This window comes from Lynx canadensis, chromosome C1 (genome assembly GCF_007474595.2).
Source record: "Lynx canadensis isolate LIC74 chromosome C1, mLynCan4.pri.v2, whole genome shotgun sequence".
NCBI classification, from domain to species: Eukaryota; Metazoa; Chordata; class Mammalia; order Carnivora; family Felidae; genus Lynx; species Lynx canadensis.
This window is the reverse complement of record NC_044310.1, coordinates 8,446,770-8,470,237: the sequence shown is the minus strand read 5'-3', so window position 1 is coordinate 8,470,237 and position 23,468 is coordinate 8,446,770. Positions and strand designations below refer to the sequence as shown.

Genomic DNA, 23,468 nt, shown 5'->3' with positions numbered 1-23,468 from the left:
CCCCTCCCCCGTTCATGCTCTGTCTCTCTCTGTCCCAAAAATAAATAAAAATGTTGAAAAAAAAAAAAATTAAAAAAAAAAAACAAAAAAAAAAACTTAAGCTGAATGGCTAATAAAAACTCTTCAACAGACCCTGTCTACTGTTCTTAGGTAAGAGAGCAAAGTCAGAGACTGCTGACATCTGGGAATGCCAAGAACCGGGAAAAGGATACACGTCTGAACCACTCCGAACTTGAGCTGGCTGAAGAGGTGCACGAAAAAGTCCACAAAGAGACCCACCTGTGAAGAGCAAGCAAACCGTCACACAGCTTTTCCCCACCGGGGCGCAGGTACTTTGCTCAAATGCTGGGATGCCCCCTGGCCTTTCCTGGTTGGCGCTTGCACCCGTTACCAACAGGCAATGCGGAAACAGGTTTCCTGTTAGGGACTCTGACTCTCCAGGAGATTCCCTGCCAGCCTGGCCCCACCGCCTCTCCAAAGAACAAAGGATGGGGGCATAGCTCTGCCGAGAGAAGGAGAGTAAAACAAAGAGGGAAAAGGATGCCGGAAAAGACGTGAAACCGAGGAAGGCCATCCTGTGACTACAGTAATATCCAGAATCGTGGACTGCTCAGCATGTTCCAAAGGCAGTCTCAGATGAAGAATTCCAGTAATATCTTCAGTGATGCTTAGCTAAGTAGATAGCTTAGGATGTAACTTTGAAAAACAACATTTACTCAGGTGTATATGGTTTTTTCCGGTTTGTTTTTACTCTTTTATACTTTATAGGTCGCTATTTTGGCTGACAGCCAATGATCACCCTGGTAAGTAAGAGAAAACCATGCTCCACCAACCAATCCACGTTAGGCCCCAAGTCTCGGCTCTGGGCTTAAAGGAGAACTTCAGGAAAGGTTTATGATTTGGTGGATTCAGGATCAAAGGCTTCAGGCCTTTGACTCTGGCCTTCCCTCAAGCCAATGCCTGGAGGCTTTCAAGTACTGCAGCAGATACCGTGACAGATCTAAGGATAAGAGAGCCAAGCAGTAACAAGAGCTGGTTGCTAGGCTATAAAGGCAAGTCTGCCTTCCAATAACACGAAGGTACGCGGTATAGTTGCTGGTACCGATAAATGGCAGCTCAAAGGAGCTTGATATGAAAGTAGCAGAAAGACTAAACATGTAGATGCTTATTGCCGGGAAATTTGCAACCAGAAACATACACAACAAAGTAGACACTCTAAAATTTCAGTAAAACAATTCGGTCAACCCAAGTTCCCCCCACATCGGCATCCATCAGAATGTCACTAAAGAGGCCTTCTGAGTGCCGTCTGTCTTAACTAGTAAGATGGTCCTTGGCCTCTGAATCTACTACAGTATAAATTTGACAAGCGCCAGAAAAATAAAAATTGGTCATAGCCTTTGTGGCTACGTTACATTAAACACACGTTTGCATTTTATGGGTATATCGTACAGAGTCAAGGTGAGACTTGTAGTCATTCCAGAGACATAAACAGGCTGCTGCTTAGGAATACTTATAACCCGAGTCCTGGACTGAACGTTTGCATCCCCCCCTCCCCCCCCAAATTCATCTGGTGAAATTCTAACCCCCATTGTGACGACCTTAGGAGATGGGGCCTTTTGGGTGGTTTAAGTAAGTCCTGAGCATGGAGCCCTCATGAATAAGGTTAGTAGCCTTATAAAAGACCCCACAGAGCTCTTGCCCCCTTCTGCCCTGTGAGGACACAGCCAGGAGCCAGGAAGCCCAGGACACAGATCTGTTGGTACCACTGATCTTGAACTTCCTGACTTCCAGGACCGTGAGATATAAACACCTGTCGTTTAAGTCCCTGCAAGTCGGTGTTTTTATTATAGCAGCCCTGATGGAGGAAGACTGCCTATTCTAACACTGTACTGATGGCAAATCATATCTGACATCTCATTTTGACTGTCTGCTGACTTTTCCAGTTTCTCTTCCCCAGCTTTAAGTGTGGTTAGGTCAGCAGTTAGGATTCCAGGCCTTGTGCTACTACTCAAGTTTGGCAGTGTTTCATAACCTTTTCTGGTCTGTGATTCACGTACGAGCAAGCCGACCCCAGGCCCCAGTGTATTCAGGCGTGTTCCTCCACCCACAGCCACCAGCTCTACCTTCTAGATAAAACAAGCCACATGCAGGGAAGCAGCCCAGGACAATAAATTCACTGAGGTCTACGGTGTCCTGCTTATGGGCACGCCATACTAAAGGAAAGGGTATGACGGTCGGTTTTGTTCCACTACTTTGCTTTTTCCCTACAGAGTGACCTCAGATTCCACTCAGTACTCTCCCCACTATGTCTACCTGACGGGACAATGCCATGTTACGACAGCTTGGTCCTAACCAAGCCTTTGAGTGCTTTAAAGAGTACCAGTGATGTCTGGTTCACTTTCATAAAGAAAAAAACAAGACATGAAAACGGTGTCAGGATCATTATTTGGGGGCGGGGGAGAAAAACAAAAAAGGTGGTCTCTGTTATCATGACAAATGACTTGCCCCCTGACCTCTGCCACCCCTCTGGCCCGCCACGTCCCCACGCCCCCACGCCCCCGCCTGCTCACCAGCCCAGTGCAGACTCCAATGGCAAACACCATCATCCACTTCACCGCCTCATACCTGCGACCTTTCTGTTCACACAGAGAAAGACAAGCTCAGTTCATTATACGGCTTTGTTGGCAGCAAGGAAGGAACACATCTTGGCCAATCAGGGTCAGGCTAGATTCCACAGGGACAGCAAGCACGGTAATGGCGTCTGCTACAGCAGGTGCTTTACAAGGCCAGAAGGATATACTGTAAGAGGCTGGGCCAGGTACACTGGCTGTGGGTACTGTGGTTGACAGGGTGAAGGTTTCAGGAGTAAATGCAGATATCTCACGAAAGGGGCTAAAAGCCACCGGAGTAAGGCTATTCACAGGGGCATTTAGATGGGAAAAAGAAGCTACTGTGAGATCTCTCCAGTCCCAAGAAATCAATAAGGGATTCACCTTATTGTCCATGGTCTCCAAAACTTCCAGGTAAGGGTCATTGATACAGCGATCATAATCCAAACTCTGAAAGACAAACGGGAGTAAAAAAAAGTCACAAGACAGGAACAATTACCGAAACCTGGAAAATAAAGCTCTAGGTTCCTGCTACTCCAAGTGTGGACGGGGTAGGACAGTGGGCCTGTAGCACCGGGGGGGGGGGGGGGGGGGGGGAGGGGGGGCGAGCTGGTTAGAAGTGCAGCATCTCAGACCTTTGATCTGTCACATCAGAATTGGTGCTGGACGTGCACGAACGTTCCAGCAGCACGGCTACAGACTCCTGCTGTGGGAAAAGTGTTCGATTACCTACCTTTAAACATCCTGCTTCTGCGAAACATGAAAAGACCTCTGGCTATCAGTGTTACCCAACTTATCCCACTACATCAACTAACCAGAACCAAATTCATTTAGAGAATCAGTTAATTACAAGTCTCTTCAGTAGTCAGCTTCCATGAGAAAGAGGTTAGTCACGAGACGAACCAATGTGGAAGGTATTTTAAAAAGCAACTTTCAGTTTATGTTGGGAAGAGGCACAGATTCAGCACAGCTCCTAAAACTGCATCGACAGCAGTGTTCCTTAAACTGAGCTATTCTGCAACACGGCTATTCTGCAACAAATCTGTGTGTGTGCCAGAGACATCTTGAGAAACAACTCAAGGGAACTAATTTTATTTCTTCTATGTTTTGTAAGAGAAGCAGCAGTCTGGCAACAAAGGAAATGATGTGTTGTGTGTTCTCTCCTTCCTAAACCTGTTGCTACCTACACATAGGCTGGCAAACAAGCTGGACGCTGGCCCGGTAGCCACACTCCCACGCAAGAGTCAGCAGTCAGCCAAACACAGGTGTGACACGTGACAATTTATTCCATCCATATGTATCCCCAAAGTCCAAAGCCCTTTTTTAAAAGGGTCCTGGGGCATCGACAGGCAACTTAGTAAATCAATGATCAAACATCCAAATATGGAAGACTACATAACCATAATTATGATAGGTCTTCATAGACGGATGTGGAAAACGTATAGAAATTATTAAGTAAAAGAAAATGCAAAGTACACAAACAGAGCCAGATGCAGAATGAAATATATAATATGATCCTGTTTTGATGACACAAAATTAAGATTATTTGAATGTCAGCAGATAATGCCAGACATCTGGGAAAACTTTAAAAAAAAATTTTTTTAAAGCTTATTTATTTTTTGAGAGAGAGAGAGAGAGAGAGAGGCAGAAAGGGGTAGAGAGAGAGGGAGAGAGACAGACTCCCAAGCAAACTCCACACTGTCAGAACAGAGCCTGATGTGGGGCTTGAATGCATGAACTGTGAGATCATGACGTAAGCTGAAATCAAGGTGGCTGCTTAACCGACTGAGCCACCCAAGCACCCCTGGGAAAACTGTTAACCATGCATATCTCTGAGGTGGCTGTTCACATCTGGGTGTTGTCTGAAATTCTCACATGTACTTTTTATATTTAAAAAAGACGTTTTTTTTTTTCTGATTACGAAACAAAATTCCGCAGTCGGTAAAAAATACTTCTGCCAGGAAATGGACTCATCTGTGAATGACGAGGATATGTATGTATTTAGTGATTACATATATATAACATACTATACGTGTAATACAGTTGACCCTGTAACACTGATTTGCACTGAGCAAGTACACTTGTACACGGATTGTTTTCAAAAAATACAGTACAGTACTGTAAATGTATTTTCTCTTTTTTCTTAATGTTTTCTTTTCTCTAACTTACTCTATTCTAAGAATACAGCATATGATACACGTTACATACAAATTATGTGTTAACTGACTTTATGTTATCAGTAAGGCCAACAGTAGGCTATTAGTAGAAAGTTTTGGAGAGTCAAAAAGTTATATGTAGATTTTTTTACTGTGCAAGGGCTGGGATATAGAGTATGTGCGCATAATACATATTTATATGTGTTTTATATACATACATATAAATATATATGTACATTTAAAAAAAAAAAACGTTAAGGTGATATCACATTCCAGGAACAAACAGGGAAAAAATGTTGAAAAATACGAATGTCCTTCATACCAAACACATAGGGAAATTGCCAGCCCATTATGTGCTTGATGGTTTGTTTAATAATGCTACAGCTTCATAAACATTTAACAGATTTTTAAGATGTCCAGAACAGGTAAATCTCTAGAGACAGAAAGTAGACTAGTGGTTGTTTAGGGTTAGGGTCAAGGTCAAGGGGAGTGAGCAGTGACCAATAATGGGTACAGGGTTCCCTGTTGGGGTGACGAAAATGTTCTAAAAGTGATCTGGTGATGGTGGCACAATTCGGTGAATATACTACAAAAACCACTCCATCATATACTTTAGATGGATAAACTGTATAGACTGTGAGTTATAAGTTCAATAAAACTGTTAAAAGCGACATTTTGAAAACAATTCTAACACCAGGACATCGATCTTTTCTTTTTTTTAAATTGAGTTTGACACCTTGTTAAGTATGTACCAATGGACTAGATAATTTATCCATTAAAACGAGATATCGTTTACTTCTCTTTTGTGACAACGAACTTCCTTTGATTTCTGCTGTATTCTGCTCTTGGGTCGGGGGTGGGGGGCTAACAACTTAAAATAAATGTTAACGTTTACATTTTTGAGAGAGAGAGAGAGATAGTACACGTGTGCACATGAACAGGGGAGGGCATAGAGAGAGGGGGACAGAGGATCGGAAGTGGGCTCTGTGCTGACAGCAGAGAGCCCGATGTGGGTCTCGAACTCACAAACCATGAGATCATGGCCTGAGCTGAAGTCGGATGCTTAACTGACTAAGCCACCCAGGCGCCTCGACTTTTTTTTTTTTTTTTTTTTTAAATAAAATATGTATTAGGTGTCCTGCTGCCCAAGGTTATGAGCAAAATGGTATACAGCCACGGTGGGGGGAGCGGGGGAAGAGGGCAAGTGGGGCTGAAAGGCAGCCCACGTTCCACCAACAAGAAGCACTTTCAATGGGTCTTGAGCTAGAGGAGCTGCTGTGGCCCAGAGGGAGAGGCCTTTTATTCTAAATCCTCTGCTCTGAGGGGTGCCTTTCCCTAATTCAGAACAGCAATAGAGGGTCTGTGACCAGCATGAAACATCACTGGCTGTTAACAGACTCATCCCACAGATGAACCATCCAGAACGAGACAGGATGTCAAAACAGCAATCCTAACATCTTATAAGACCCCCAACTTACAAAGAAATTAGTCAAGTAGGTGTAATGAACTCTTAGTGAGGCAGGAATGAGGAGCACATTTTAGAAAGATTTTCAAAAGAAGGGTTTTCTAGTTGATCTCTAATAAAATCTGAGCAGACTTTTCTGATTAAGCGTCCAGCTAAATTTGCTCTTATGCAAGGCAAATGTTCTCAAGAAACTCATCCTTGGGGCGCCTGGGTGGCGCAGTCGGTTAAGCGTCCGACTTCAGCCAGGTCACGATCTTGCGGTGCGTGAGTTCGAGCCCCGCGTCAGGCTCTGGGCTGATGGCTCAGAGCCTGGAGCCTGTTTCTGATTCTGTGTCTCCCTCTCTCTCTGCCCCTCCCCCGTTCATGCTCTGTCTCTCTCTGTCCCAAAAATAAATAAACGTTAAAAAAAAAAAAAAAAAAAAAAAAAGAAGCTCATCCTTGAAGATAGTTAATGGAGAAATATTAATGACTCACATGAAAGAACATGAACCCATACCATTTACATAAATATGCATATCAGGTGAAAGTAAATGCATTACAAACGTAAGTGCAATTTAGTAAAAGGAGAGAAGGAGGCTTGGGAATAGCGGGATCAATGGAGCAGAGAAACCATGGTGAGTTCCAGGGGGTAGATGAAAGCTGCCAGAAAGTTCCAGTCATGGTCACACATTCAGGGTAACATCACTGGGCTCAGTGAGGGAATGTAAGGTGACAGCACAATATGGGGCTTCTTATACTAATTGTTGCAAACCTCTCAACAGTGTGCACGGACACAAATATTTTAGAAATATGGGAAACACATCAGTAGCTGTGTGCACAGTAGATACTGTGCTTTTTTATTTTGATTCATGAAAAGCATTCCCGTCAGTGTAGCATATACCACGGTGGTGCAACTGGGAAATGCCAGAGTCCTAAAATTATTCTGTCAACTGCAAGGGAAGAAAAAGATGAAGGAGAGACCTACAGATTAAAAAAAATTTAGAAGGAGGGCACCTGGTGGGCTTGTGACTCTTGACCTTGGGGTTGCAAGTTTGAGCCCCACACTGGGAGTAGAGATTACTTAAAAAAAAAAAAGTTTAAAAAAACCTTAAAAGATAATCAAACAAATGCAATGTGAGGACCTTATTTGGAACTGGGTTCAAACAAACTATTAAAAAATTATATGACATTTATCAGACAACTGAGAAATTTGAACACTGGACATTTAATATCAAGGCATTATTGTTAAATTCTTAGGTATGAACATGGTATCCTGTTTTGCTAAAAAAATTCCCTGGGGCGCCTGAGTGGCTCAGTAGGTTAAATGTCCTACTTTGGCTCAGGTCATGTTCTCCCAGTTTGTTAGTTTGAACCCCGTGTTGGGCTCTGTGCTGACAGCTTGGAGCCTGGAGCCTGCTTCAGGTTCTGTGTCTCCCTTTCTCTCTGCTCCTCCCCGCTCATACTCTGCACCTCTCTCCCTCTCTCTCAAAAGTAAATAAACATTAAAAGAAAAACAAAAACCTTATCCTCTACAGATGCATGTTGAATTATTTATGGGTGAAATAACGTGATGGGTAGAATTTTCTCCAAAATAATAAGGGAAGGGGAAGAGGATGGGAGCCAGATGAAACAAGGTTGGGCAGGAGTTGAATGCTGAAACTGTATGATGAGTACAAGGGATTTCAATATACTATCCTGTCCATTTTTCTCTATGTTTGAAATTCTCTATAATGAAAGGTTTTTTTGAAATTCCATGTTATACTAATAAATCCTATTAGCTGTACTAAATTCTACAGCAAAAGATAAAATGTTAAAAAGAAAACTAGTCTGTTAGTGCCCTAAAATATTGAACTTTTAGTCTATGTGACATTTAAAAAAAATTTTTTTTAATGTTTATTTATTTTTGAGAGAGAGAGAGAGAGAGAGACAGAGCATGAGTGGGGGAGGGGCAGAGAGCGAGGGAGACACAGAATCTGAAGCAGACTCCAGGCCCTGAGCTGTCAGCACAGAGCCTGACTCAGGGCTCGAACTCACAAATTGTGAGATCATGACCTGAGCCGAAGCCGGACACTTAACCGACTGAGCCACCCAGGCGCCCCTATGTGACATTTTTAAAAAGCGTTATACATGCATGATTAATTACACTTCTTAGAATTGCTTAAGGAAGCGATTAAAAATGAACAAGAAAGGATAGTCAAGACTATACAGTTCATCCTATAAAAAAATCAAATTAAATAAATTGTGGCATAATAAAAAAATACTTGTCTATTTAAAAAGATACTGTAGGAAAGTACTTAGCAATACGAAAGTTGTTTTCAAGTTGGGGGAAAACATGTTAAAATAGGACATGTAGTAAAAACCACACTTGTTACTTAAAAAAAGCAGGAATGGGAACATGGAAAAGGATGTTCAGTCAGGTTAATGGTCATCTTTTAATGAACAGGGTTATGGGTTTTTCTCTAGCTTCTTTTTGTAAACAGTTTTAGAATTCTCCATCACAACCAAGGCTTGTTTTTGTTATTTCAAAAATCACAGACACATTATTGTAAACGGATTAAATGATAAAGAGGTGTATTTGTTTGGTTTTACTCCAGCAGCACTGGCCTTACTAAACACACACACACACACACACACACACACACACACACACACACACTAAAAATCCCATAGTTGAAACAAGGACTATAATTAAGAGCACTTCAGAAAAAAGTTCCTTGGGCAGGAAACAATCATCTATCTGAAAACGAAGTTCTCTCCGAAGAGAAGCACACACTCCTGTCCCACACCTGGTATGAACACACACTATCAGTGGCTTTGACTCTGGGTCTCTAGCTATAAGAGGAAATAGTTTAACAGCAAACATATTCTAATCAGGTTAAGGTACCATAGACCTGTGAACGCATGGAGACATACCCAGACCCTGTTTTGGGGTAATGGTGAGAAAAGGGCTTGTTAAACAGCTCGTTTCTCGAGAGAGAGACACATGACCTCTTCTTACCCATTCACTCCCTGGGAGAGACAAAGAGCATCTCTCACTGAAATCCTAATGTTTCGGTTGGAAGTGACCAGGTCACTCACTGGTTTTGTTACCCAAGACAGCATCTAAGAATCTCACCTCATAGTCTTTCCTTGGAAGGATCTCATCCTCCTCCTCCTGTGTTTCTCCAAGGATGGTCTAGAAAAACAGATCCACAAAAGCAAGACTCTTTTAACGGTTAAAAGTAAAAAGAGACAGAAGTATTTATGGAAATTTGTTGCTAATTTCCACATTGTCTCGAACTATTATCAAATGGGAACAAGACCTCAAAAAAAAAAAAAAAACACTTTTGGGATAGGGGGTGTTGTGGGTGGCAATCTACGGTCATCCAGCTGAGCTCTTTGTTTCTACTGATGTGTTCTTCAAATAACGATTTCAGGACACCTCAAAGATGTCCCTTGCCAGCTAAAGGGGGGAAAAATCAGGTTCCATCTGACAATGTGGTGAATCTGAAAACAGAAGGGACCTGTCAACTCTGGGACACAGCAACTCAAGTCTTCCCAGGGTGCTTTGCAGAGGGAAGCTGGATTATCAATGACCCAGAAAAGGTGAGGGATACGGTGAGAAAGGGCTGGGGAAACTAAGCCAGCTGCATGATAAGCACAAAGTCCAGGGAAGGGGCTCATTCTGAAAACGCTGGTTTCATTCAAAACTCTTTTCACATGGAAATAAAAGAAAACACGGAGGGGATTAACTGGAGCGGGCCTGGATATTCCCTCAGATTCCAGGGAGGGGTTATGAGAAAAGACCCCAGACTTGGGCACGTGAAGCCCGGCAGATGCTTCGAGAGCTTAGGATGCAGTCCCCAGACCCCACCCGCTGCCACCTGAGGCCCCAGCGCGGCTCGGCCCCACCCCCCGGCAACGCCTCTCGCCATCCCTTGGCAACCGCCCCCTCCCCAGGCGGGCTCCGCCTGCTCCTTACCAGCTCCTCGGGGGTGCGGGTCTCCCGCTCACCGCAGCAGCAGCACCACCTGCAGCAGCAGCACAGGGACCCCCTGCACCCCGCCATCTCCCTCCTTCACTGCCACTCCGGAACCCTCCACCGACCCCCTCCCACCCAGAATCCGCGCCTCACGTGACTGGCCCCGACAGTGTCACGTGGCCCTCTCGAGCTTGGGACCGAGACAGGGAGTGGCTGCAGACGGGTGGGGCGAGGGCCCGCGTCACATGACGGTGGAGGGACCACTTCCAAAGAGACCTCTGGGCGCGGCCATATTGGGGATGGAGCTTCCGGTCTCCCGCACGGATGTTTTCCGCCCTCTCGTCCCGCCTCCCTCTGCACTGCAACCTGACACCTGCGCCGCGCCCCGCCCCCCGCGCGTCCCGCCCGTCCTCCGGCGCTCACACAGTGGTCACGCAGCTGCGGCGGGTGCGAGGGCTCTGAGTCACCCGCCAAGGGAGGGTGAGTGGAAGCGAGGCGTGGGGTCGCCAGGGAGGGATATCCGGGAAGTGGGGACCACCCACCGAGGGGCGGGGAGCGAGGGAGGCCCGCCCGGCCCGGCCCTCGAGGCGGTGGGCTCCAGCTCTTCGGCGCACGCCCCCCGGGAGACCTCTGTAACCTCCAAAGGCTGCGAACCTCAGTGACTTCCAACCCTGAAACGAAGACTCCCTTGCAGTCTCCGACCTGGACGGAGGGACCCCGGGGAAGAGGCGGCCCTGAGACGGGGGTGGTGACCCAGACCCTCGGGACCGGGTCTGGGTCCGCGTCCCCGCCCCCGCCATGACCCAGTGACCCGGTGACTCGATTCGCGGTTTTGGAAGCCACCCGGGTGCCGGTGGCGTTTTTCCGGCTCCAGCCTTTTAAACCTGCCTCCCAGCTGAGCACCTGTGGGCCGCTGGCACTGCCGTCTGCGGTGCCCACTGCGTCGGGCTGCGCACAGGTGTCCACCCCTGGCCCTTCTGGGAGCGATGGGTTTTGCATTCGCGCACTGCGCGGTGCTTGGCACAGATTAAGCGAGTGGCCAGTAAATAGCAGAGGGTTATTTTGAGAAGAGAGTGACGGCGCCTGACCTGTTGGCGCTGAGTGCTGGCTTTTATCATCGTGGGGATGCCATAGGCAGGATATTGGGCTCTCGTCTCAGGGCACTGGGGTGGGGGGGGGGGTAGGAGAGGAGACAAAACCGTGAAGCCACAATTACAGCCCTGTGTTGGGTGCTATGGGAGTCCAGCTTAAAATGGGTAAGTAGTGCTGGGAGGTAGAAGGTTGAAAGAAGGCACATGCCTGGCACGTTCTAGGAATGCTGCAAGTCTTTATTAAAGAAATGAAAGAGCGGGTAGTTCGTGGGTGGTTCTGCTTCCTGCCCCCTCTCCTGGTTTGGTTCCAGCAGACAGTTAATGAGCCACTCTCTTGAGTTCAGGAGGAAGGCCAGCTAGGCCCATCTTGACATTCTTCCCTTCTTCACTCACGTTGGCCATTCCTGCCGAGAACCTCGAGTTTTAGGATCAAAATGGGCATCCCTAGGGAGAAAAATCATCGGTATGAGTGTTTTTACTCTGGTCCTGACTCCTTGACTTTGGACGTGCAAACTTGTGTTGTGTGCACTTGTGTGTGTTTCGGGGGAGAGGAGCAGTGGATTTCATCAATTTCTCAGGAGTCTAGAGCCCCCAAATAGTTAAGAACACTGGCTTGGCAGTGGATGATCCCTGAAAGGAATGAACTTGGCCTGGTTGTTCCTCTGATGACCCCAAGTCACCACACATTGGATTTTCGCTACCAAAAGTGTGTGTTTGCACATTGCTGTGCAAGAGTAGCGTTCTGTTTTGTTTTTAAGAATTTGTCTTTTCCCCACCAAACCGGCCAATGACGCCGTGCCCTCTGTTGGCCTGCCTGTGGTTGCCAAGGCTCAGGGCTTCCTATGTGGTTGCTGTGCAGTCACTATAATTACTTTAACTGACTTCAGTGGTGTGTGTAAGGAGGACAGTCTGGAAGGCAGGCACAAACGGGACAGCTTTTGTTCTGAGTTGAACATAAATTCGTGCCCTTACTGAATTTGGGTCTGTTTCCTTGTGGAACCTACTCAGTGTCAAGTTCTAAGCCATGACGCGTCTTCTTTTGGAGAAGCGTGAACTCAGGAGAAATCTGGCTGCCTTGTCATGCCCGCACCCTTCCATCCTGCAAGCACACAAACCGTTCCAAGTAACAGGAGATATTCCAGGCAGGGCCAGGCTGAGCTCTGCCTTCTTGGGAGAGTGATCCAGTGACCCTGAATGTCTGTTGGTCTCATATCCACCAACCCCTGCAGCCTCCAGTCAACATCCCCCTCCTTCCAGCTTCTGCTGCTAGAGCCCCAGCGCTCGCGCGCGCTCTCTCTCTCTCTCTCTCTCTCTCTCTCTCTCTCTCTCTCTCGCCTAGAAGCCCTGCCCCCGCCCCCTTGCGCAGGGCCCCAGCTCTAGCTCTGGGCTCTTCCCTTGTCACACCTCCCTCCGCCCAGACAAACACACTGGCTGGGGGAAGGTTCCTCCTGTTTCGTCCCCACCCACTCTGGGTCTGAGCTGGCGGAGATGGACCATCCAACACCCAAGGTCCTCCTAACCAGGCCCCGCTGCCCCTCCCTACGAATGTGGGCTTTGGAGGCCAGCAGCGGGAGGTTCTCAGTGCCACCCTCCATCAGGTAGCTGTCACCGAGGATCCACGGGCTGAAAGAGCGTGTTTCTGTGCCGGGTGGGGGCTGGTTTATTTAGAGTCAGGCAGCTGTGGAGGGCAAAGCTTTGAGTGAAGCAGTGTAGACAGTCATAGCTGTGGTGTGTGCAGCCCTTGGGTGGGGGCACCGTCACCCTTACCCTCACCAGCCTTCTTCCCGCGTGGAAATGCAGCATCTCTCACTTGACCCTGCCACTCCGGGTCCTGGCTGCCTGCCCTCTGACGCTCCTGCCCTCCACCCCGTGCAGCAGGAACCCAGCCATGGTGAACGAACCCAGAGGGGATGGTGGCCCCACGTCCCGCTCGGAGGGCAGCAGCAGTGGCAGCGAGAGCTCCAAAGATAGTTCGAGATGTTCCACGCCGGGGCTGGACCCCGAGCGCCACGACAGACTCAGGGAGAAGATGAGGCGGAGGATGGAATCTGGTGACAAGTGGTTCTCCCTAGAATTCTTCCCTCCTCGGACCGCTCAGGGAGCCGTCAATCTCATCTCGAGGTGCGCTGATGTCCTTAGGAAATAGGGGCCGAATGAGGGGGGTGGGGGAGGGAAACCGGCAGCCTGGGGGCAGGGCCACACTTTGACCCGGCAGAAGAAGGCCCCCAGAGGGGGTGGAAAGGGGGGGGGGGAGATCATCTGAGCGGCAGCTTCTTGGCTGTCAATAAAAGTCCCTGCAAGCAACTTGGAATTTTTAGAGTCACACACTGCACGCAACGGGTTAAAAATGTTCATTCTCTCAGACCGCATTCTTTGGCGGAACTTGGGGCTGGTGCACAAATACAGTTTAGGAAGTCATAAAGCAGCGGCTTGGAGAACATTTTCCACAAGTTAGGAATTTGACTTAGGCCTCTTGAAATCTAGAAACACGAAATGAGTTACGTTAGCACGTTATGAATTGCAGTTCCTTTTTTAAGAAAGTGTCTGCTTTTTACCATTTGTATCTTCCATGTGTCGCTCTCACGGTTTTGAGGTTTAAAGGCATAAGGATGTTTAAATACCCTGTTACAGCTCGTGCACACGTGCACACCTGTGGCTCTTCGGGAACCGTGGCCTTGTTCCATAAGGCCGCTGGCCGCCGCACCGCAGCCGGGAGGCAGCATGAAAGAAACCTGTGTCTGCCGACCCTCTTTTCTCCCCATTCCTAGAGTGAGCCTCTGTTTGCCACTCTGAGAGTTCCCCAAACCTCTGACCATCGAAGTGTCTTAGCTCACCCGAGATAATGAGCGTGCAAATGCTTTGAAAAGGCTGATGTACTGCTCTCACACGAAAGGGTTTCACTGTTGCTCATCAGTTATCTCTACAGTCGTCATCATTATCATCGAAGCTCACACTGCCTGAGTGCTCGGTGTGTACCAAGCACTTTTCTAAGAGCTGTGGAACTGTCTATGGTAGTACTTCCATAGTGTTACCACGAGTAGGTACCGTTCTTCGCACGTTTTTGCAGTGAAGAAACTGGGGCTCAGACAGATCAAGTAATTTTCCTGAGATCACACAGCTAATAAGCAGCAAAGCCAGCAGGAGACGAATGGAGGTGGCCCGATTACCACCTGCGTGTGATGGTTCCCTAACCCCTGGGCCCCAAGGGAAGGTGGTGAAGGGTAGTGTGCTCTCAGGAGCCCCTCTTCAGAAAGAAATTCCATACAGGTTTGATCGGATGGGGGCAGGTGGCCCCCTCTTCATAGATGTGACCTGGCACCCGGCAGGGGATCCCGGCTCAGACAAGGAGACCTCCTCCATGGTGATCGCCAGCACCGCGGTGAACTACTGTGGCTTGGAGACCATCCTGCACATGACCTGCTGCTGTCAGAGCCGGGAACAGATCACAGGCTATCTGCACAAGGCCAAGCGGCTGGGCCTGAAGAACATCTTGGCGTTGAGGGGAGGTGTGGAGCCCACACCCTGCTATCTGAGATCTCACTTCCTCGAAGGCCTCTTCTGTCCCAGGAGCGGTCCTTTACTTTTCTCTGGGTCCCACACTGAGCGCGCTCAGTCCCCTCCCTGCCAGTAGTGTCCATGGGCACTGTGGGTAGTGAGCACTGTGGGTACCACACACATGGAGCCACTTCTCGACCTCCTGACCCCCGGCGTAGTTCAGGCAGGAATGCAGCCAGTGCCTGATAACCCTCTGCCCTGGCTACACACAGCTTCATCGATCGCTGGCTGTACCCGGCCCTGGGCCCAATCAAAGAGCGTGGTTCTGGCATTAATCCCAGGGGTGAGACCGTCGCTGGTGCCTCTAGTACCTGTTGTCCCACCCAAGTGTGAGGAGGAGGAGCCGGACGGGTGGGATTCTGTGGCCTCGTGCCCTCCACAAGAACTCACTTGAGTAGACATTCTCCCGGGAGGCAAGAGGTCCAAGAGGGCGGGAGAGTAAGCAGTAGGGTTGGGTGAGGGTGCCTGAACACAGCCAGATTTGGGTAGGGACGGGGTCTCCGACGCCCCAGGCTAACTGAGGAGGTGCAGCTGTCCCCTGGTTAGCCCTGCCGGCGCACTGCCCGCAGAGTCGGTGCTCGGTAAGCGTTTGGCAGGATGGCCACGGTCTTCCTGGCCACCATTTGCCAAGGGCCACGCTGGGAGGAAGGGACACGCACCCTGGAGGAAATCAAGGCTCTACCTCTGAGGAGCTGACAACCCAGGTGGGGGGTGGGGAGAAGGAACAAAAAGGCTGTCTGGAGGGTGGGTGACACCCAGTGACTGTGACCTCTGCCACCCCTGCAGACCCCGTGGGTGACCAGTGGGAAGAGGAGGAAGGAGGCTTCAGCTATGCTGCAGACTTGGTGAGGCACATCCGAAGCGAGTTTGGAGACTACTTTGACGTCTGTGTGGCAGGTGAGTGGCTGGGCCTTCCCAGTGCATGGGGACAGGGGAGGGAAGGAATGATGCGCCCAGAGGGCACAGAATACCCACCAGCACTCAGTTCAGGACCCGATATCCCAGGGCGCCGTGGGCCGGAGCCTGTGCCAGGTGAGGGAGGCTCAGGGGTGCATCACACAATGCCCTTGCTCTCATTGTCTTGCCCCACCCTTTGAATTTTTACTCCTCTGCCTTTTTGCACTCTTACCTTGCTTCCTAGCCCTATTCTTCTTCTTTAAACAAAAAGAATATTTATCAAGATGGTGGGGGGGGCAAGGAATCTCAGAACCCCAGTCAGGAAATGGCATCTGACCTCACTAGGCCCCTGCTCAGAAAGCAGTCAGAAACCAAGGCCTCCCTCATTCTGTCTGGAGCCACATAGTTCCCCCCCACCCCGACCCCCTCTCTGCCTCCCACCGCACATTTGCTCCATGCTTCCGATAGATCGGATAGGTCTGCTTTTACACACACTGACCAGCTGCCAGCTGCTAAGTGTACATGATCACGTGCAGCCAATAGTCCAGACTGACCGACAGGTCTCAGTATCGGTTCTGAATTCTCAGGAGAGAGCATTGGCTCAGCTCAGCGTCCGTTCTGTGGGCTACAGCCAAGAGGCAAGGTTCACTTGCTGGAAATGGCCTTCCCTCTTACCCCCCCTTACTGGGATTGGGCCTCAGCTTCTCAAACCAGGGCTTGGGTATGGTGAAGCAGATGTGCCAGGGATACAAGAAGTCCAGGGATTGCTTTGACACATCATTTAGCGTGACAACTTTTCTGAAACATTTTTTGGGAAAATCATATCATTTTTATATTAAAACAAACATAGCCACATTCTGGAGTAGCATGTCAAAGTGACGTGATTTTTAAAAAATAAGCCACGTGGCTTCAAGGTAGCTAGTTGTTGCCTATGGCTTTGGGTTTAGTCCCAGGCCCCCATGTACGTATCCACTTTTCACAGTCAACGGGCGTGTTTAGGTGAGTGCAGGAGGCCCTGATGAGGAGTCAGGCACATGGCGGGCATTGCCACCTGTTCAAGTGTTAGCTGCCCACACCGGCCACCCTTGGGTCAGTTAATTGAGGAACATGCACATGTGCAGTAGGCATTATGTGCATGGAGACTGGCTGAGCCGTGAGCTTGCAGGTGCCGAGGGGTCTGGTGCTTCGCCTGTCATAAAGTGGGCGAGAAGGCTGATCCTAGGGTTGGAAAACAGCAGATTGGGGCTGTGACAGAAAATACAGTAAATGGAGCAAAATCTAAATGTAAGTATGTGCTGTGTTTGCTGATACTGATGATTTATAGCTCTAGTCTCAGCTGCGAAAATCTCCTTGTTTTTGAAATTCCTGCTGGAAGAATAGCTTGTTATTGAAAGTGAAATTGTGGTGCTCAGTCCCTCCCATGTTTCACCCCTTGAAACAAGAGTTTTTATCTTCCTTTTTGACTTGCAGTTTCTTCAGAACAAAACTGCCTTTATCACAGCAAAGCAGGCTCGCTCTCCGCAGCCTGGCTCAGGGTCCTGCCCAGGGCTGAGGCTGAGGAAGCCAGCACTCCCGATAGCTTCATTTTTTTTTTTTTTTTAAGATTTAACATATATTTTTAAAATTTTTTAAATTTATTTTTGAGAGAGAGAGAGAGAGCATGAGCAGGGGAGGGGCAGAGAGGGAGAGAGAGAAAGAATCCCAAGCAGGCTCCGGACTGTCAGTGCAGAGACTGACACCAGGGTCTAGCTCAGAAGCCTTAAGATCACGACCCGAGCCGAAATCAAGAGTCGGACACTTAACCGACCAAGCCACCCAAGCACCCCTCACCAGGACATAATTTAACTTTGGTGATACCTGGGGCTCATCATCAAGAAGACAGAGGAGAAGCAAAAAAAAAAAAAAAAAAAAAAAAATATAAGAAGACCAGAGTCAGGAGTATGCATGCAGTTTCTAACCAGATTCTGCTTCCAGAAGCTGTGCACCCACGGGCAGGGCATTCTTCTGTGGGCATCTTTTCACTGGACAGTCCCCGATGATATTTGTATTCCTTTCCTCTGGCTTGATCCCTGTTAGAGATCTGGGAGTTCATTATACTGTTTTCATTACTTGGGAGTAGTAAGTTTTCAAACTTCTGTAATAAAAAGTTGCAAATGGGGGCACCTGGGTAGCTCTGTCTGTTGAGCATCCGACTCTTGGTTTTGGCTCAGGTCATGATCCCAGGGGTCGTGGGATTGAGCCCCGTGTCATGCTCTGCGCTGAGCATGCTTGAGGTTCTCTCTGTCTCTGTCTCCCTCTGTCTGTCTCTGTCTCTCTCTGTCTCCTCCTCTCCCTCTCCCTCTGCCCCTCTCCGCTGTAGCTTCATCAAGGCCTACCGTCATCCTCTGCAGGCAGGGCCGCTCAGGGAAGGAATCAGTTTCCAGAGCTAGGGAGGAGCCTAGGTGACATGTGGTCCCACCTCCCGAATCCCATCCTCAGCCTCCCCGGCAGCCCCAGTGCTTCACCCTCCAGGAGCTTGTTACCTGGTGGGGCTGCTCGCTGGGACCGATCCTGGCTCTGTCATCAGAAGCGACAGACTATGACTGATAAGGAACTTGATGCAGGTGAATCCCTTCTCCCCGTATGACAGACCATCGGGCTTTTGGTGGTAGTTACGGAATTCCGTCCATTCTTTCCTTCAGGTGGAACATCTCCACTTTAGTCAAGGCTTCCCTCTGTGTGCATGGTTTCGAACTTTCAGTCTCTTAGATCCCTGAATAATTTTGATGTTCAATTAATCCACTGCCCAGACCCCAGATGCTGCCTGACCCGTGCTGAATGTGGTACTTCCTCTTTTCTGTGGCCACAAAGTGCAGGCCTGGTTTGCCTGGCTGGTTGCAAGGGACGTGAGGCAGTTCAGGGAGCTGTCCCCCACAATTCTTTGGCGGGTGGCCATAGGCTGCCTCTCACCGAGGGTCATGTCCAGAGTGAGAGGCACATCACTGCGAGCCCAGCCACCCACTGTTTCGGCCCGTTCGTGCTGCAGTATTGCAGGGGACGAGTCCAGAACCCCCGAGGCAGAGAACTCTGGGTTCCCAGCTTTCTGGTCTCTTCATCATTCACCTTGAGCAGGTGGGAGCCAGCCTCTCCCAACTGTCATCCCTATCGGCAGGTTACCCCAAAGGCCACCCCGACGCAGGGAGCTTTGAGGCCGACCTGAAGTACTTGAAGGAGAAGGTATCTGCAGGAGCCGACTTCATCATCACCCAGCTTTTCTTTGAGGCTGACACATTCTTCCACTTTGTTAAGGCTTGCAGCGAGATAGGCATTACCTGCCCCATCCTCCCCGGAATCTTTCCTATCCAGGTGAGGGTCCCAGGAGGGCTGTCCTAGCATAGGCCAGGGCCCTGGGGTGAAATTGAAATGCCAAGTTCCTGGTAAAGTGCTTTGATGCTCATTGGATTTCCCTTCCGACAGATGCTCCAGTCCTTGGAAAATGCCACCCCATTTTGATTACCTCGTCTCCCACCCTCCCAGACAGCAACAGGGGCTGTTGGAGGGGCCTGCTGACAAGTGTCACTAAAGGGGATTATCACTGCCATTATAAATCTTGGTTAAGTCAATGTTTCCCAAACTTGGCCGTCATCAGAATCATCTGAAAAGCTTTTTCAAAATGTAGGTTTCCAAATCCCATGCCTAGAGGTTCTGATTTAATAGATCTGAGGTAGGGCCTGGGAACTTTCACGTTACTTAAGTTTTACAGGCCGTGCTGATGATCAGTGTGGCTTGGGAACCACTGGCCTTGATGCCCACTATGTTATCAGTAAAGACAACTAGGGGCGGAAGGGCTGGCTCAGACCGAGGGCAGGAATGCCGTGGGCAGCCGGTATGCTCTGTGGAGTGGAAGAAGCAGGACAAGGCGAGGGCACGTGTACAGTCTGGTCTGACCTCCCGGAGTCCCTCTGTGCCACGCGACAGTTGGCCAGGAGGCCTGGCAGGGATGGGGAGGGCAGTAAGTATTTCGGGGAAGAGACGGGCTGGGAGATGGCACCCAGAGTCCCCTGTGTCTCGGGCAGGGCTACCACTCCCTTCGGCAGCTTGTGAAACTGTCCAAGCTGGAGGTACCGCAGCAGATCAAGGACGTGATCGAGCCAATCAAAGACAACGACGCTGCCATCCGCAACTATGGCATCGAGCAGGCTGTGAGCCTGTGCCAGGAGCTTCTGACCAGTGGCTTGGTGCCAGGCCTTCACTTCTACACCCTCAACCGCGAGATGGCCACCACAGAGGTGCTGAAGCGCCTGGGCATGTGGATTGAGGACCCCAGGTGAAGCCGGCGGCCCCGAATTCAGGCCTAGGAGCCACAGAGGAAGGTCGGGTGGGCGGAGAAGTCAGTAATCACAGAATGAGCATGCCCTAGTGGTGCTGGCCGCCACAGCCGTCCAGAGGGAGGTCTCCCCTGGCTAGCGGTACACTTAGGGTTCCGCCTCAGGGGGAAGTCCATGCACAGAGTGAGAGCAGAGGTCTCCATCCGGCTCAGTGGTGCGCCCCTCTTTCCTGCGTCCTCTGGCCAGTCGCTCATTCGTTCTGTCTCCATTCTCCCCCAGGCGTCCCCTGCCCTGGGCCGTCAGTGCCCACCCCAAGCGCCGGGAGGAGGACGTGCGTCCCATCTTCTGGGCCTCCAGACCAAAGAGTTACATCTACCGCACCCAGGAGTGGGATGAGTTCCCCAACGGCCGCTGGTGAGCACCTGCTGGGGGCCCCGTAGCAAGTGCGAGTGTGTCCTGTTTCTTGGGAGGGAGCTGAAGGGAGTTTGCCTGCTTCTCTGCATGCTTTTTGGGGAGCAGTCAGGGACAGGATCCGCAAGAATGCCCCCGGGTGGGTGGGGGCGCCTGTCCCTCCATCAGGAGCCCTGGGTCAGGAGTGTACCTTGCCCTCCGGGTGCCTTCCTGGCCAGGGGCAATTCCTCCTCTCCAGCCTTCGGGGAGCTGAAGGACTACTACCTCTTCTACCTGACGAGCAAGTCCCCGAGGGAGGAGCTGCTGAAGATGTGGGGGGAGGAGCTGACCGGGGAAGAAAGCGTCTTTGAAGTCTTTGCCTGCTACCTCTCTGGAGAGCCCAACCAGAATGGCTATAAGGTGAGGGCCGTGGGGGCCCTGTTAGGTCCTCTGCCCTGTCTCCCTGTGGGCCAGGCCTCGGGGCTGGGACTCATGCCGCCCCCCGTTTACCTAAGCCTCACCTCTCTCTGGACACAGCACCTCAGCAAAGGGAAGGGTGAGCTGGGAAGTCCCCGCCTGGGGTGCCTGGTGACCGGCGGAGCCCGCAAGAGGGAGGAAGGCGGGCTGCCGGGCGTGATGCCGCCCCAGCCTGGCCCGCCCTCTCTCCCAGGTGACTTGCCTGCCCTGGAATGACGAGCCCTTGGCGGCCGAGACCAGCCTGATGAAGGAGGAGCTGCTTCGAGTGAACCGGCAGGGCATCCTCACCATCAACTCCCAGCCCAACATCAACGGGAAGCCATCCTCTGACCCCATTGTGGGCTGGGGCCCCAGTGGGGGCTATGTCTTCCAGAAGGTGTGGCAGGGACACATGGGGCTTCCCCACCCCGGCCGGCACCCAGGGGTTCCCCAGAGAGGAGGACAGAGAAGCCTTCCTCTCTGGGGTCTCTTTATTCTGAGAGGTAGAGCGGATAGGAGCTCATGCTCTATGTCAGGCAGACCTGGGCAGGCGGGTTGCGTGACCGCTCTGAGCCTCAACTGCCTCTTCTGCAAAATGGGGATAGATCCCGTCACGTTCTGGGGCGGAAACGTGACAACGCATGGGAAATGCTTAGCACGTGGGAAGAACGCAGGAAGCGTTCCCGAAATGGAACTGTTACTGGTCTCCTGCACCTTCTGTGCGGCCAAGTTGCTCAACGTCTCTGAACTAGTTTCCCCATGTGAGAAATGGGGACAATAATGCCCCCACTCAACCCCTGACAGGCAGCTGGGGTTCAAGAAGCCCTTGCCATCAGTGTTAGCGTGAAGGGAGCGGGGAGGCTGGGATGAGTCAGGCCTCTCTCCCATGTCTCAGCTCGTCAGACTGGGCCTCCCGTCCGTTTTCTGAGATGGCTTCTCCATGGAACCTTCCCTAGTGGCGAGAGGGGGGCAGGTGTCCCTCAGACCTGTCCAGACTGAAACACCTCACATACCTGCTCCTGTCCCCCTTGCCTGGATTCATGATGCGATCCGCACGGCCACGCTAGTCCCAGTGCCTCAAGTCCTGCCACACGTGTGGGCGTGGGCACCTCCCTGGGATGGTCCGGAGGGCCAGCGCCCGGTGTCGCGGAGCACGTGGTGTGCTTAGCAGCACACGGAGCAGGGTCATGCGAGGCCCGGGGCTGATGTGGCGGTGCCCGCCCCTCTCCCGCAGGCCTACTTGGAGTTCTTTACTTCCCGTGAGACGGTGGGGGCGCTTCTGCAGGTGCTGAAGAAGTACGAGCTCCGCGTTAATTACCACATCGTGGATGTGAAGGTAGGCCGGCTTCCGGGGTGTCTACAGCACTCAGCACGCCCAGACACCCAGGGCTGAAGGCACCACGCTTACTCCTCCACTCGGCGAGCACCGAGCGCTGAGCCCTGGCCAGGCACAGAGGAAACGGATACACGTACACAGAGCCAGGCCCCTGCCCTCGGCTCAGAGCGCCCCCAGCCTAGTGAGGGGGCCCGGTCAGTGGGCAATTACAAATGCAGCTGCACTTTTAACAATAAAGTTCAGTATGGGATGCTGGGACCCAGGGGAGGGATGTCTGACCTGGGAGGTCAGGGAAGGCTTAGAGGGGTCCCGTGTGGCTGGCTGGACTCTTTGAGGACAAGCGCAAGGACATCACGGGGAAAGGGCAGAGGGTGTGCGAACGCATTGTCTGCACAGCCCGTGGGGACGCCGCTGAGTGGGTTCAGAGTCAGGCTAAATGTCGACTGTCCGGCTTGGAAGCTGGGTTTTCCCCTAAACACAGGAAGGAGCCTTTCCCAGCAGCGGTCGCTTGGCTCCGTGTTTTGTCGTAGGCAAGTCAGGGCGGATGGTGGTGCGAATGGTAGGGCCAAGGAAGACTAGAGTCAGAGGCCCCTGTGGTAGTCCGGTGGCAAAGACAGGCCCGGCTGGGCAGCCACGGGGGGACGGATTGCAGAGTAAGCCGGCAGGAGCCACCGGATGTGGGGGATGGGACTTGGGGGAAGTGGAGCTTGGAGGCTGGGAGGAGGAAGGAAGCAGCCTGTGGCCTCTCACAGAGTGGCAGAGCTGGGAGGAGCAGGTGGAGGGGATGGAACAGAGCGCACTCCCCGTGGGTTGGGTGAGCTGGGTTCGCAGGCACTGGAAGGTCTGCAGGTGTCTGTGCCCAGGTCTGTTCTGACCCCCTCCCCCACCCCACCCCCCCATCAGGGTGAAAACATCACCAATGCCCCCGAGCTGCAGCCCAATGCAGTCACTTGGGGCATCTTCCCTGGGCGAGAAATCATCCAGCCTACAGTGGTGGATCCTGTCAGCTTCATGTTCTGGAAGGTAAGGATGCTGGGAGCGGGCCTGCCCTGCCCACCTTGCAAACCTTAGGCTGGCAATGGCAGTGGCAGCGGCAGCCCAGGGCTGGTGGACTCTGCCTCGAGGTGTTGATTTCTGGGCTGGGGGATGGGAGGCGACCCTGGCAGTGAGCCTCGTTTCTGTTCCGGGAAATGTCCTGTTGGGCAGCATGGAGGCCCTTGGGGCGCTGAGCGTGGAGCCCTGACCTGCGGCTCTGTTAACCTTGCC

At 51.0% G+C, this 23,468-nt stretch overlaps 2 protein-coding genes across 8 annotated transcripts in view; one reads left to right on the top strand and one right to left on the bottom strand.

Annotated features, from left to right (window-relative positions):
* Positions 1-10,434, bottom strand: part of CLCN6 (chloride voltage-gated channel 6) — a 33,003-nt gene extending 22,569 nt beyond the window's left edge. For both annotated transcript variants that reach the window (XM_030326273.1, XM_030326274.1), the window contains exons 1-5: positions 10,171-10,434; positions 9,325-9,384; positions 2,994-3,059; positions 2,571-2,636; positions 213-279 (exon numbers count right to left, since the gene is read on the bottom strand). In XM_030326273.1, coding sequence (XP_030182133.1) covers positions 213-279; positions 2,571-2,636; positions 2,994-3,059; positions 9,325-9,384; positions 10,171-10,257 — 346 coding nt within the window. In that variant the 5' untranslated portion in view covers positions 10,258-10,434. The remainder of the gene's footprint in view (positions 1-212; positions 280-2,570; positions 2,637-2,993; positions 3,060-9,324; positions 9,385-10,170) is intronic.
* A 118-nt stretch (positions 10,435-10,552) lies between these two features.
* The window catches only part of MTHFR (methylenetetrahydrofolate reductase), a 16,140-nt gene continuing 3,224 nt past the window's right edge, over positions 10,553-23,468 (top strand). The window contains exons 1-11 of one of the 6 annotated variants that reach the window (XM_030326278.1): positions 10,553-10,650; positions 13,137-13,382; positions 14,529-14,767; positions 15,603-15,713; positions 18,865-19,058; positions 19,769-20,019; positions 20,300-20,434; positions 20,650-20,830; positions 21,081-21,263; positions 22,101-22,202; positions 23,106-23,225. In XM_030326278.1, the coding sequence (XP_030182138.1) occupies positions 13,150-13,382; positions 14,529-14,767; positions 15,603-15,713; positions 18,865-19,058; positions 19,769-20,019; positions 20,300-20,434; positions 20,650-20,830; positions 21,081-21,263; positions 22,101-22,202; positions 23,106-23,225 (1,749 nt within the window). In that variant the 5' untranslated portion in view covers positions 10,553-10,650; positions 13,137-13,149. Of the gene's footprint in view, positions 10,651-10,735; positions 11,427-11,680; positions 12,860-13,061; positions 13,383-14,528; positions 14,768-15,602; positions 15,714-18,864; positions 19,059-19,768; positions 20,020-20,299; positions 20,435-20,649; positions 20,831-21,080; positions 21,264-22,100; positions 22,203-23,105; positions 23,226-23,468 lie in introns of those variants that run through there. The other 5 variants (XM_030326280.1, XM_030326281.1, XM_030326276.1 and 2 more) reach the window with 5 other exon arrangements.